The following is a 14,883-nucleotide window of genomic DNA, read 5'->3' on the forward strand; positions in this document are numbered from 1 at the left end:
CCCCAGTGTCCCCACTCCGTGCTGGAATCCTCTTCCCAGTATACAGCACTCCCCACCTGCATCCTCTCCCCAGTGTCCCCGCTCCCTGCTGGAATACTGTTCCCAGTATACAGCACTCCCCACCTGCATTCTCTCCCCAGTGTCCCCGCTCCCTGCTGGCATTCTCTTCCCAGAAAACAGCACTCCCCACCTGCATCCTCTCCACAGTGTCCCCGCTCCCTGCTGGCATCCTCTCCACAGTGTCCCCGCTCCCTGCTGGCATCCTCTTCCCAGTATACAGCACTCCCCACCTGCATCCTCTCCCCAGTGTCCCCGCTCCCTGCTGGAATCCTCTTCCCAGTATCCAGCACTCCCCACCTGTATTCTCTCCCCAGTGTCCCCGCTCCCTGCTGGAATACTGTTCCCAGTATACAGCACTCCACACCTGCATTCTCTCCCCAGTGTCCCCGCTCCCTGCTGGCATCCTCTTCCCAGTAAACAGCACTCCCCTCCTGCATCCTCTCCACAGTGTCCCCGCTCCCTGCTGGCATCCTCTCCACAGTGTCCCCGCTCCCTGCTGGCATCCTCTTCCCAGTATACAGCACTCCCCACCTGCATCCTCTCCCCAGTGTCCCCGCTCCCTGCTGGAATCCTCTTCCCAGTATCCAGCACTCCCCACCTGTATTCTCTCCCCAGTGTTCCCGCTCCCTGCTGGCATCTCCTCTCCCCGGTGTCCCCGCTCCCTGCTGGCATCCTCTCCCAATGTCCCCGCTCCCTGCTGGCATCCTCTCCGCAGTATCCAGCGCTCCCCATCTGCATCCTTTCCCCATTGTCCCTCTCCCTGCTGGCATCCTCTCCTCAGTATCCAGCGCTCCCCATCTGCATCCTCTCCCCATTATCCCCGCTCCCTGCTGGCATCCTCTCCCCAGTGTCCCCGCTCCCTGCTGGCATCCTTTCCCCAGTATCCAGCGCTCCCCATCTGCATCCTCTCCCCAGTATCCCCGCTCCCTGCTGGCATTCTCTCCCCAGTATCTAGCGCTCACCGCATGCATTCTCTCCCCAGTGTCCCCGCTCCCTGCTGGCATTCTTTCCCCAGTATCCAACGCTCCCCATCTGTATCCTCTCCCCAGTGTCTCTACTCCCAGCTGGAATCCTCTCCCCAGTGTCCAGTGCTCCCCGTTTCATCCTCTCTCCAGTGTCCCGGCTCCCTGCTGGCATCCTCTCCCCAGTGTCCCCGCTCCCTGCTGGCATCCTCTCCCCAGTATCCAGCGCTCCCCATCTGCATCCTCTCCCCAGTGTCCAGTGCTCCCCATCTGCATCCTCTCCCCAGTGTCCCCGCTCCCTGCTGGCATCCTATCCCCAGTGTCCCCATTCCCTGCTGGTATCCTCTCCCAAATGTCCCCGTTCCCTGCTGACATCCTCTCCCCAGTATCCAGCGCTTCCCTTGTTCATCCTTTCCCCAGTGTCCCTCTCCCTGCTGGCATCCTTTCCCCAGTATCCCCGCTCCCCATCTGCATCCTCTCCCCAGTGTCCCCGCTCCCTGCTGGCATTCTCTCCCCAGTATCCAGCGCTCCCCGCCTGCATTCTTTCCCCAGTGTCCCTGCTGCCTGCTGGAATGCTATTCCCAGTATCCAGCGCTCACCACCTGCATTCTCTCCCCAGTGTCCCTGTTCCCTGCTGGCATTCTTTCCCCAGTATCCAGCGCTCCCCGTCTGCATCCTCTCCCCAGTGTCTCTACTCCCAGCTGGAATCCTCTCCCCAGTGTCCAGTGCTCCCCGTTTGCATCCTCTCCCCAGTGTCTGCGCTCCCTGCTGGCATCCTCTCCCCAGTGTCCCCGCTCCCTGCTGGCATCCTCTCCCCAGTGTCCTTGCTCCCTGCTGGCATCCTCTCCCCAGTATCCAGTGCTCCCCATCTGCATCCTCTCCCCAGTTTCCCTGCTCCCTGCTGGCATCCTATCCCCAGTGTCCCCATTCCCTGCTGACATCCTCTCCCCAGTGTCCCCGTTCCCTGCTGGCATCCTCTCCCCAGTGTCCCCGTTACGTGCTGACATCCTCTCTCCAGTATCCAGCGCTTCCCTTCTGCATCCTTTCCCCAGTGTCCTCTCCCTGCTGGCATCCTTTCCCCAGTATCCCCGCTCCCCATCTGCATCCTCTCCCCAGTATCCCCGCTCCTTGCCAGTATTCTCTCCCCAGTTTCCCCGCTCCCTGCTGGCATTCTTTCCCCAGTATCCAACGCTCCCCATCTGTATCCTCTCCCCTGTGTCTCTACTCCCAGCTGGCATCCTCTCCACAGTGTCCAGTGCTCCCCGTCTGCATCCTCTCCCCAGTGTCCCCACTCCCTGCTGGCATCCACTCCCCAGTGTCCCCGCTCCCTGCTGGAATCCTCTTCCCAGTATCCAGCACTCCCCACCTGCATTCTCTCCCCAGTGTTCCCGCTCCCTGCTGGCATCTCCTCTCCCCAGTGTCCCCACTCCCTGCTGGCATCCTCTCCCCAGTGTCCCCGCTCCCTGCTGGCATCCTCTCCCCAGTATCCAGCGCTCCCCACCTGCATCCTCTCCCCAGTGTCCCTGCTCCCTGCTGGAATCCTCTTCCCAGAATCCAGCACTCCCCACCTGCATTGTCTCCCCAGTGTCCCCGCTCCCTGCTGGCATCCTCTTTACAGTATACAGCACTCCCCACCTGCATCCTCTCCCCAGTGTCCCCGCTCCCTGCTGGCATCCTCTCCCCAGTGTCCCCGCTCCCTGCTGGCATCCTCTTCCCAGTATACAGCACTCCCCACCTGCATCCTCTCCCCAGTGTCCCCGCTCCCTGCTGGAATCCTCTTCCCAGTATCCAGCACTCCCCACCTGCATTCTCTTCCCAGTGTCCCTGCTCCCTGCTGGCATCCTCTCCCCAGTGTCCCCGCTCCCTGCTGGCATCCTCTGCCCAGTGTCCCCGCTCCCTGCTGGCATCCTCCCCCCAGTATCCAGCGCTCCCCATCTGCATCCTTTCCCCAGTGTCCCTCTCCCTGCTGGCATCCACTCCCCAGTGTCCCCATTTCCTGCTGACATCCTCTCCCCAGTATCCAGCGCTTCCCTTCTGCATCCTTTCTCCAGTGTCCCTCTCCCTGCTGGCATCCTTTCCCCAGTATCCAGCGCTCCCCATCTGCATCCTCTCCCCAGTGTCCCCGCTCCCTGCTGGAATCCTCTTCCCAGTATCCAGTGCTCCCCACCTGCATTCTCTCCCCAGTGTCCCCGCTCCCTGCTGGCATTCTTTCCCCAGTATCCAATGCTCCCCATCTGCATCTTCTCCCCAGTGTCTCTACTCCCACCTGGCATCCTCTCCCCAGTGTCCAGTGCTCCCCGTCTGCATCCTCTCCCCAGTGTCCCTGCTCCCTGCTGGCATCCTCTCCCCAGTATCCCCACTCCCTGCTGGCATCCTCTCCCCAGTGTCCCCGTTCCCTGCTGACATCCTCTGCCCAGTATCCAGTGCTTCCCTTCTGCACCCTTTCCCCAGTGTCCCTCTCCCTGCTGGCATCCTTTCCCCAGTATTCCCGCTCCCCATCTGCATCCTCTCCCCAGTGTCCCCACTCCCTGCTGGCATTCTCTCCCGAGTGTCTAGTGCTCCCCGTCTGCATCCTCTCCCCAGTGTCCCCGCTCCCTGCTGACATTCTCTCCCCAATATACAGCGCTCCCCGCCTGCTTCCTCTCCCCAGTGTCCCCGCTCCCTGCAGGCATTCTCTCCCCAGTATCCAATGCTTCCCATCTGGATCCTCTCCCCAGTGTCTCTACTCCCTGCTGGCTTCCTCTCCCCAGAGTCCAGCACTCCCCATATGCATCCTATCCAAAGTGTCCCTGCTCCCTGCCGGCATCCCCTCACCATCCTGGTCTCAATGTACCTGCTCTCTGCACTCCCTATACTCTTTGCAGAATTCTCTCACCATTGTCCAGTTCTCCCCACCCACAACCTGTCTCCAGTGTCCCCACTCTCTGTTCTCCCTGCTGGCATCCATACCCAAGTGTCTCTGCTCCAGTTACTTCCTGCTGGCATCCTCTCCTCAGTGTCCACCGATCCCTTCCCACATCCTCACCCAAGTGTCTCCTCCCTCCATGCTTCCTTTGCCGCAGGTAGTGTGGACACAAGCGGCTGCTGTGGAGCCTGGAGGGAAGGAGGCATGAACCACAGGCAGAGAGGACACAAGATTCTACAGGTGCCATGGTGCCTGGTCAGGAGGAGGGACTGAAATGGAGGAGGTGGGCCACAGGCAGGGAGTACACAGCAGGGAGGGATCTGAAAAGATCCCTTTCTTGCACAAGCTGCTGTGTAAACGGCAGCTTGTGAACACCTTCGGTTGCTGTACGCCATCTCAGGATGGCGTACAGTAACACTACCAAGTTCCGAAAAAAATGCTTTTTTGGAACTTGATGAATGGCCTCATTTCTACAACCCCATATAAGTATGGGGACTGTGAAAATTATCGGGGGAGAATTGTAACCAGGAGATATCAGTTATATCCCATGCATTACATGAACGATGAATGGGTCTGTAACTTTATTTCTATAAATGTAGGTGACATTTTTAATTTTCACTCACTTTTGTAGAAATTGAAGAATGATGAATAGATCACTTGGTGAGCAATACTATTCAATCACACACTGATTTTGGTCTGGGGTTAAAGTTTTGTGTGAATGTAGAAATATAACAAATGTAAGGTTTGTATGAACTGTGTAGAGTGGAGATTATTTGGTATAATAGTTTATGGAGGTTATACAGGTGCTCTATTATCTATTCATTTGTTGAGTTGTAGTCTTATAAGATTATTATTATTATTATTATTATTATTATTATTATTATTATCATTATTATTATTTTTTGTTGATTTCCATTTACTGTGGAATCCAACCTTAATCCTCTTCTCCCCACTTTAGGTCATAGTTACATACTTTCCTTGTTATTGTGGGAGGCTCCTGATATTTTGGGTAGCCCCCTGCATGCCCGGAAGAGTATCTGGATCTCCTGCATCCCACCTACTTCCTAGTGGAGTGGGCAGGACGGGCAGATAATTGCCGGGAATCGCGGCTCTGTATGGAGGAGGCGGGGCTAAATTATGCAAAAGCTCATCATGTAACCCTGCCCCCTCATCGCATTCCCACTATTCGCAGCAGTTTGCCATGATGCGGGTCCGGCTTAATGACATAGGAAGCCAGCACCGCCCCCACGAAGTGTCCAGCTGTGTGTACTCTCCGGGCATCTCCCATAGAGAAGATGCTAAAATCCTGTAGGCAGGCCTTGGGTTGAGCAGATATAAATTTAGGTTCATCCAATAACTAATTTCCCATTGACTATAATTAACTTTTAAAAGGTCAGGTCTGCTGAAAGGATTTCTATATAAATGTATTCTGTGCATAGTAACCTTCTGCCATGCATAAATATGACTTTACAGCACTCAGGCTTTATTCAAAGCAGATGTTATGCAGATATCAGCATGTTATGGTGGGAGCATGCTACAACACAGGATTATACATGGAGCACAATTGGCAATGACAGCCTCAGGTTTCAGGAAAGCTACTGGAGTCCGGATCCTCAAGGTAATCACTATGGATTACTACTACTACTACTACTACTACTACTACTACTACTACTACTACTACTACTACTACTACTACTATTTATTTATAGGGCACCCCACAAGTCAGCAGGGTAAAAAAAAATTTCTATGCTACCAAAAGAAAGCCATTTGGAAAACAGTGTGAGAATGAGTAAGATACATAACGACGACTTCCCTGTTAAACACAGAGTACAGAAACGTGGTATCATCACAAACCTATAAATTACTGCCAGCATGGACAGGTTTAGGATCTAAAATAGTCTATTTGGCTCCAGTCTACAACATAATTATATCCACCACCACTTGTTTAACTGCAAGTTTGAGACTTATATATATTAATAATATTTATCTGTGTAACTTCTGTTCATTTGTGTCCTAGGTGCTGTATTATTTACATTTTGGTGGATTCTTCCATATCTGTCAGCATGATTAAGGAATAATAAATTGTTATAAGAGCAGATGTTATACGTTTGTATATGTGTTATGTGCTGCTCAACCACAGTAGCAGCAAATGTATTGGGGACATGCAGGTGACCTTCATTTACCTAATGCAGGAAGATTAGGGTGGGAGACACTGTAGTGTATAATGACCGGGGTTTATGTTTTAGGTAGCAGAACTTACCAAGTATGTACTGCTCGGCCATTGGGATGAAGAGAGAGTGAGTTCAAAATTCTCTTCCCTGGCAATAGAAACACAATGTACTATGGTTGGAAATGTAATATTATTAGTCTGTCACATACAGGTAGGTACTTTAGTATTATCCTTTTATTAATATATATGGCTGTGACATTTTACGCAGTGCTTTACAGAGAACGTTTCCATACCATAAAAATGGGTTAATTTATTCACAAGACAAGTAACCAACAGTGTGTTTTTGGACTTTGGGAGTAATCTGGAGCACATGGAGGAAACCTAATGAATATGGGGGGGACATACACTGATAGTGTCCTGGTCAGAATAGAAACAATAGCAGACCATCTAACATGATCCCTTCCGCCAGGTACAATACGCTCTGCTCACTGGTATCACTAGGGGTGTGTGGTCCTTTCCGAATGTCACCAACTGAGGGGGTGACACCCCAGCTCCTCCTCAGTAACTGGGAATCTGGTGCTGCTGTTACTGTGCAGGGCCCAACTCCTGGTCACCGAGGAGGGGCCGGCAGTGCAGGGAGAGTCTCTGGGGGCAACCAGGTATCTTTGGGATTGCTGAGCATGCTCCCAGGCTGATGAAAATGGGGGGGTGCCATAAGATCACACCCCATCCACAGGAGGTCACACCCCCTTTTCGGTTGGGGGTCTATTTGGTGCACTAGGTGACATCGACCCCAGTGACGTCACTGGATCTGCTCCTGGACACCCACCTAATTTATGATTGCTGTCACCTGTGTCGAACTAGTTAATTGATGAGACAGGTGCTTTATCACATGTGACGGCAATCATAAATTAAGAGGGAAGTCCAGGAGTAGAGCATTATGTACCTGGTGGAAGGGGTCATTTTGGAGAGTCTGACGTGGCCACCGTTCAGCCTCTAAAATAGATTATACCATGAGACAGATTAGAGACTGCTGTCTGTAAAGTTCCTGAATTTCTTACCTGGAATCACATTTCTCCAGGAAAATATATCTGAAATATGCAATCCATGTTATGGGTGACATTAAATGTTAGGCTGCTGATGCAGAGTTGGAAGTAAATTGGACATACATTGCTCAAAAGAAGAGTGCATGGAAGAAATGCATTACATTTGCCCGTACACAAAGTTGTATGTGTACTACCCCGCTATTACATCTGACACTGTACATGACTTCTACACCGCGTGTGCATGTCATGCCACCAGCCTCTGCAGCTGCTGAAGTGGTCAGGAGCAGGTCACATGATCAGTGGCAGGTGGTAGGGAAGTGACAGTTGGAAGATAGTGGCAGTTAGTTAGGGCAGAGCGATGCTGTGAAGTGGAGATGAGGACAGTTAGTCAGAGAGGCGCCTGAGGTGGAGCCGGGATCTGTGTCCAACAGCGCTGCTGCCAGGTCTGCAGAGAAGGGGACTATGATACAGGCAGCTGATCTGAGTGATACTACAGCTGCCGGGGAACGGAGGGCTGAGGCTGACCCAAAGTCTAAGGTAGGAGTCAGAGATCGTAGGAGCCTCTCCATCCCTTGCTGTACAGTATGTGAGGCTTCATCCTATTCTGTGAGACGCTGCTGCTGCTGTTCTCAGTCTCAGAGGCAGGTCGCAGGCGCCGCTCCCCTAAGCAGGGTTGGTCCGGATAATTTGAATAACGCTGATCAGGTTGGTGAAGACCCTTCACATGGGACACACTGCCCCTACACACACCATGGCTAGGACAGTAAGTGAGGTGTCTGTAGCCCAAGGAATGTATTCAATTAGGTGCGATAAGTGCCTATATTGCGGTAAATTATCGCACCCGTGATAATAACATTATCGCACCCACGTTTTAATGGTATATTATCGCACCTGAGATAATCGGATAGTGTGAAACAGGCAAAAAGTTTTCACTATCTCAGAACAGGAAAAAAAAAATGCAAAATCCCTATTTTTGCCAAAAAATTGGGGGATTTTTTCAGAACCCTTTGGACACCCCCCTAATGATAAATTACCCCAAAAGTTTTTTGTCATTTGCGTAATTTGGCCAAGAAATTACTGGTCAAGTTTTGGGTGAAAAAAAAAAAGTTGAAAATGGGTGTAAGTTGTAACATATTGGGGGGCAGATGTATGAAGCTCTGGAAAGTGATAAAGTGGAGAGAGATAAACAACCCATCAGCTCCCAACTGTCATTTTTCAAACACAGCCTGTAACATGACAGTTGGGTCGTTTATCACTCTGCACTTTATCACTTTCCAGAGCTCAATACATCTGCCCCTGGGTCTGGTATTTCGGGGGGGGGGGGGGGGGGGGGGCTATAATATGAATGTGATATGAATGTTTTTTTAACTGTTTTTAAAGGAGCGCTTTTACGACGCGAAAGTATACTTCCACCCATTTTAATGTACCCCCAATTTACGTGCAACGGTAATTTCCTGAGAAAAGATTGCTTTCTATAATACGCACATTACAGCCAACCAACGCAATTTAAGTACCCTAAATACTTTTATTACAGCCAATAATACATTTCTAAATTGATGTCCGATGTACGTTAGCCATTTTTTTGGGGTACAGATGCATTTTCATATATGTCCTTACATTTTCGCCTGTTAAATTATCGCACCTACCCATTTTCGCCTATGTTTTTTTTTAAAAACGGAGGCATGCATGCCGAAATTGGCGATATCGTGCAAAAATCGGCTAAACCGGTCGATATTATTGCCGGCGAGATTATCGCCGCTTATTGAATACGGCCCCAAATCAGCTCCTTCTTCATTCTACAGACTTATTGTCCGAATCTCTGCTCAGGACACTTGAGACTTGAGGTAAACTGCCCTATCCTCTAAGGGCTCTATTTGTTACCATTATTTTTACTAAAATAAAGTGAAAAAGGGTGTTTTCACACCCTTTTCACATTATTTTAGAATCACCTAAAATTACTACAAGGCAATTGGAGTAGAATTCATAAAATTAATTAAATAAATTGTCAAAAAATACTGGGGTAAGCCCTGTGATAATAACACCACCTGGAGGTGGCGTTATTCAGGGTCTTCCCCGGTTACTGGACTCCTGCTCTGCTCTAACGGGCAGAGCAGAGCCTGGAGTCGGCCCCAGTGATCAGCTGTGTGGTCTAAACAGACCACACGCTGATACACTGTAAAAAAAAAAAAAAAATTAGTTAAAAAAAAAAACCTTACCTGAGTCCAGAGTCAGCTGGTCTCCCAGCCTGCACTGGGAACCAGTCATCAGCTGACCGAGTCCCAGTTAAGGATGGGATGTCAGCTGACAGGAGCCATGGAGGTCATCACCGGAGCATCAATAACTGCAGGTAAGTGTAATTAAGGGAGGGGGGTTGCGGGGGGGTAAGTATTGTATTTCAAATCTTACCCTAAAGCTGGCCACACACTAGACCAACTTATATCCAACCAGCCAAATTGTTGATTGGTTGGAATGAAAATCTGGTAACGTATGGGAGTAAATGATGATCGGGAATTTGCTCCTAAATGCCAGAAAACAGATGAAAATGGTCGTTCAGACAAGTTTGTTAAGTTTGATCTAATCTATTTGTTCAAACAACAGTTTTTGTCCATTTTCCAGTGTTTGGGAGCAAATTGCTGATTGTATACTTTACCAGATTTTTATTCCAACCAATCAACTAGTTGGCTGGTTGGACAGATAATCTTTAGATGTGTGGCCAGCTTAAGCCTCCCCATATCCCTAACCCACCACTCCCGCAGTCCAACCCTAACCCACCCCTCCTGCAACTTATGTCCCTATTTAAAAAATGTAGGTGGGGCACCAATGCTCTCTCTGGCACAGGGCACCAAGAAGTCTAGTTACGGCTCTGCTCCCTAACCCACCCTAACTGTCGGGATGTCGCTGTTGGTATTGTGACCGTCGGCATTCTCACAATTGGGATCATGACTACATCCCATATATACATACAATAGCATTGGAAGGTGATATATAGAAGTGTAGCAGAGTAGATGATACTCACTCGCACTGAAGAGGACAGTGACATTTCAGCTGATCATGGGATAGTTTATATTCATATGTTTCCACACAGTTATCTGATAAGAAAAAAAAACAGAAACCCAGATCGTTGGAAGGGGCTCAGTAGATCCATGTCACCCATGTAGGCTATAGGTCCTGGGAATGTATACTCACTGACGGATGGCTCGCTGATGTTACACAGAGGTACATTAGACCCAGGGGGTGCTGGGAACTCCCACATTCTACAGCCACAGTTCTTGATAATCTTGTTGTGTGCACAGCTCTTCTTGCACGCCTGGGGACAAATGCAATTGTACACAAATGTTCTATAAATACTGACATAGGTTTGTAAGCAGAATTTATTACTTCCTTCTCCTCCAGACTATGGATGCTACACTTAATAGGATTCAGTACTATCTCTGTGAAAGGCCTCATCCCCAATCTTTTGCTAAACCCCAAGGTACTGTTGCCTTATTGTATGTCTTAATAAATATCAGCTGCCCCGATTGTCTAACCTGCTGTACATTATGGTTGTCTTTTAGTAAAAATTGTCTATATGGGACTTTATGCAGAGATTGCCCATACATATACCAATGTTGTCAGCAGTACATCTTGCGCAGTCGTCTGTACATCAAATTGAAAGCATTCTGCCTAGGTGAGTCATTTTTTAAAGAGTTGAATCTATAGCACACAAATTCATAAGCATGGTTCTGACTCTATTTGTGAGCACGAATGAAAGTTAGAATTTATTTAAAACAATTAACTGTTTCTATCTGTGTGTACAGTGGTAATAAACTGGAGTCGCCTACTTTCTTGGAATCACACATCTATGTAATAATTGTGAAAGCCTTAGGAGAGGAGGACCGACCGCTAGGTAAATATGAGAGGGAAGGTCGGGACGGAGCCGCGATAGTTTAGGAGAGAGGTGTTGGGTGCCCCAAAATACAGTAGGACCGATGCAGAGCTTAGAGCCAAGCATAACTGCTCCCACAGAAACAGAGACGTACAGTCAGGGTAGGCAAGTGAGGCAGAGCCTCCCCTGTCATACTCCCTACCCAATCAGACTCCCTGTCATGCTCAAGAGTTTTGATATAAAAACTATTAGAATAATACAAAGAAGATATTTATAACTTATAAACATCTTCTTTGTTTATTGTAATAATTTTAAAGCTAAAACTGGCCAAATCTGCGGAGCTCCCCAGAATTACAGGGAGAGTCGAGAGATGAGGCAACAAGAGCTCATCCACACCTCTAAGACACTGCTTGCAAAGTTGGGGGTGGGATCACACCACGGTTAGTAATACTGCACTATGCAGAGTTGTACACATCCATTAATTCACCAGTACACTTGGTTTGATACCGGTCATCATTATCATTATGCGCCTGCATCAATCATTTACTTGATGCAAAAGAATTACTTATGTATATGCATTACTCTACATAGTTTGCAATTGATATGATCTCATCAAACCCTCTTTAAACTTCGCCAATGCATGAACACCCTGATACCACCCAGTTAGACACTTCAGCTGCAAGTGGAGATGAGTTGCGTACAACTACTTTGCCAATAGTTGTCTGCACTTGACTGCAGTCAAAAACACACAAGATCCATCCGCCAACTTGACTTGTGTTCATCTGTGCATAAGCTTCAGTATTGTAATGTACTTGTCAGATTGCGGCCTAGGATCGTCCGTTACTCACCATTGCGTCAGCTTCCCCTGGTCTTCTGCGAGGTCAGACGTCAGGTGCAGCAGAGGGTAACACGCTTAAGATTCTACCTAGTGCCATGTGAACTGCCTGGGACTGCTCCGTGCCTGGTTTCTGCGGTTGCCGTCATGGAAGAGGCCATGACAGTTTGCATCACCCGACAACTCCTTACCCAATGGTAGCTTGACGGTGGTCAGCTGGCGCTGTCCGCCAATGATCTGCTACTGCAGGGGATAAAGCCAGACTGCGGACCACAGGAAGTTGCCTGAGCAATGTTGTCGTTTTCCAGTGTCTGCTGATGCTACTTCGTTCCAGGTCTGTCCTTGTGTTACTCCTGTGATTACCAGTGCCGACTCTTGTGCTCCACTGTGTTCAGAATAGTTTTTCTGTTCTGCAGCAATTACCAATTCATTGTGTTCTGGTGTGTTCAGAATATCTCTTCTGTGTTGCAGCAGTTACCAAAGCATTGTGCTCCAGTGTGTTCAGAATAGGGGTGTGCACCGGCCACTTTCGTGTTTTGTGTTTTGGTTTTGGATCTGGATCTTTCTTCGTGTTTTGGATCTGGATTGGTTTTGCCAAAACCACCCTTCCGTGTTTTGGGTTCTGGGTTTTGTGTTTTGGATCTGGATTTTTTCTTAAAAAATAAAAAAAAATGCTAAAATCACATAAAATGAGCCTTTTTTTGTTCCTACGCTATTAATAACCCCAATAACATTAATTTCCACTCATTTCCACTCTATTCTGAACACCTCACACCTCACAATATTGTTTTTAGGCCAAAAGGCTGCACCGAGGTAGCTGGATGACTATGCTAAGCGACACAAGTGGGCGGCACAAACACGTGGCCCATCTAGGAGTGGCACTGCAGTGGCAGACAGGAAGCCAATCAGCGTTATGGTGCCCATTTGCATGTAGCACGAACCCGGGAGATCTGTGCTACATGCATCTGTGTGATTGGCACAGAGCAATGACAGGTCCGTGAGACCCGTCTGTGCTGTTGTGGTAAAAAAAAAAACCTGTGTAAAAAAAGAAAAAAATGGCGTGCACCCCCCCAAAAAAGAGCAACCAGCCCCGGGCATTAGTAACCCAGTGCTGGGTGTGCTTAAATACAGGGGACAAACGACGTAGGGGTCCCCTGTACTTAAGCACAACCAGCACCGGGCTAGTCAGAACCAGCGCTGGTTGCCAAAATACGGGGGACAAATGACGTAGGGGTCCCCCGTATTCTGCGCAACCAGCTCTGGGCTCTGATCCGGTCCTGGTTCTGGAAATACAGGGGAAAAAAATTAGTAGGGTTCCCCTGTATGTTCCAGAACCAGCACTGGACTTTTTCTAGCGGGGGGCTGATGCCACAGCCAGGGGAGCCCTTTCACCGGGCCCCCCAGCCGCAGCATCAGCCCTGACCGCTAGTCAGCCCAGGCCGGGGATCCCTGGAGAGCTGGGGACCCCCCCAATAAAGGGGTCACCCTCTCCAGGGCACCCCAGGCCCAGGCTGATAGCCCGGGGCTATCCCCGCCACCCCTGGTGGCGGTGGGTGGCGGGTTGATTGTGTGGTGTGGTGTAAATAAAGAATATCAAACATTGTCTTTACAAGTAGAACTGCAAGTCCCAGCAAGCCTGCCCCGCATGCTGGTACTTGGAGAACCACAAGTACCAGCATGCAGGGCATTAAGGGCCCACTAGCACCTGTAGTTCACCTGTAAAAAAAATGTTTAAAAAAACACAGGACACACACACCGTGACAGTATAAGTTTATTAAACATACATACACACACACACACACATGTACACATACTCACCTATGTAACCTGTAGCATCGGTCCACTTGTCCGGTAAAGTATCCATAGGGGACCTGTGAAAAAAAGCATACTCACCATCTCCTATGCGAGGTTCTGTCCTCTTCGTTCCAAAGTAGGCATCCCCGGACTTGGCAAAAAAAAAAAACGAAAACGCGATCCACGAACTTAGTACCGTTCTATAGAACGGTACTTCCCGAATGAGAGCTTAGCGGCGGGGTATCACCATGGAAAACCCGCTGCTAAGCGTTCATTGGCTGAGAGAGGTCATCTCCCGTCTCTCAGCCAATGAACGGCTCCCTCCATTGTAGTCAATGGTGGGAGCCGCAGGGTAAACTTTAATAACCTTGCGGCTCCCACCATTGACTACAATGGAGGGAGCCGTTCATTGGCTGAGAGACGGGAGATGACCTCTCTCAGCCAATGAACGCTTAGCAGCGGGGTTTCCATGGTGATACCCCGCCGCTAAGCTCTCATTCGGGAAGTACCGTTCTATAGAACGGTACTAAGTTCGTGGATCGCGTTTTCGTTTTTTTTTTTTGCCAAGTCCGGGGATGCTTACTTTGGAACGAAGAGGACAGAACCTCGCATAGGAGATGGTGAGTATGTTTTTTTTCACAGGTCCCCTATGGATACTTTACCGGACAAGTGGACCGATGCTACAGGTTACATAGGTGAGTATGTGTACATGTGTGTGTGTGTGTGTATGTATGTTTAATAAACTTATACTGTCACGGTGTGTGTGTCCTGTGTTTTTTTTAAACTTTTTGTTACAGGTGAACTACAGGTACTAGTGGGCCCTTAATTCCCTGCATGCTGGTACTTGTGGTTCTCCAAGTACCAGCATGCGGGGCAGGCTTGCTGGGACTTGCAGTTCTACTTGTAAAGACAATGTTTGATATTCTTTATTTACACCACACCACACAATCAGCCCGCCACCCACCGCCACCAGGGGTGGCGGGATAGCCCCGGGCTATCAGCCTGGGCCTGGGGTGCCCTGGAGAGGGTGACCCCTTTATTGGGGGGGTCCCCAGCTCTCCAGGGATCCCCGGCCTGGGCTGACTAGCGGTCAGGGCTGATGCTGCGGCTGGGGGGCCCGGTGAAAGGGCTCCCCTGGCTGTGGCATCAGCCCCCCGCTAGAAAAAGTCCAGTGCTGGTTCTGGAACATACAGGGGAACCCTACTAATTTTTTTCCCCTGTATTTCCAGAACCAGGACCGGATCAG

At 49.5% G+C, this 14,883-nt stretch overlaps 1 protein-coding gene across 1 annotated transcript in view; it reads right to left on the reverse strand.

Moving 5' to 3' along the window:
* LOC148520008 (epithelial sodium channel subunit alpha-like) overlaps positions 1-14,883 on the reverse strand; it is a 91,577-nt gene that overhangs the window by 9,485 nt on the left and 67,209 nt on the right. The window contains exons 5-7 of the mRNA XM_088475817.1: positions 10,330-10,450; positions 10,160-10,232; positions 6,188-6,245 (exon numbers count right to left, since the gene is read on the reverse strand). Coding sequence (XP_088331943.1) covers positions 6,188-6,245; positions 10,160-10,232; positions 10,330-10,450 — 252 coding nt within the window. The remainder of the gene's footprint in view (positions 1-6,187; positions 6,246-10,159; positions 10,233-10,329; positions 10,451-14,883) is intronic.

This window comes from Taudactylus pleione, unplaced genomic scaffold (assembly GCF_031769625.1).
Source record: "Taudactylus pleione unplaced genomic scaffold, aTauple2 ptg000178l, whole genome shotgun sequence".
NCBI classification, from domain to species: domain Eukaryota; kingdom Metazoa; phylum Chordata; class Amphibia; order Anura; family Myobatrachidae; genus Taudactylus; species Taudactylus pleione.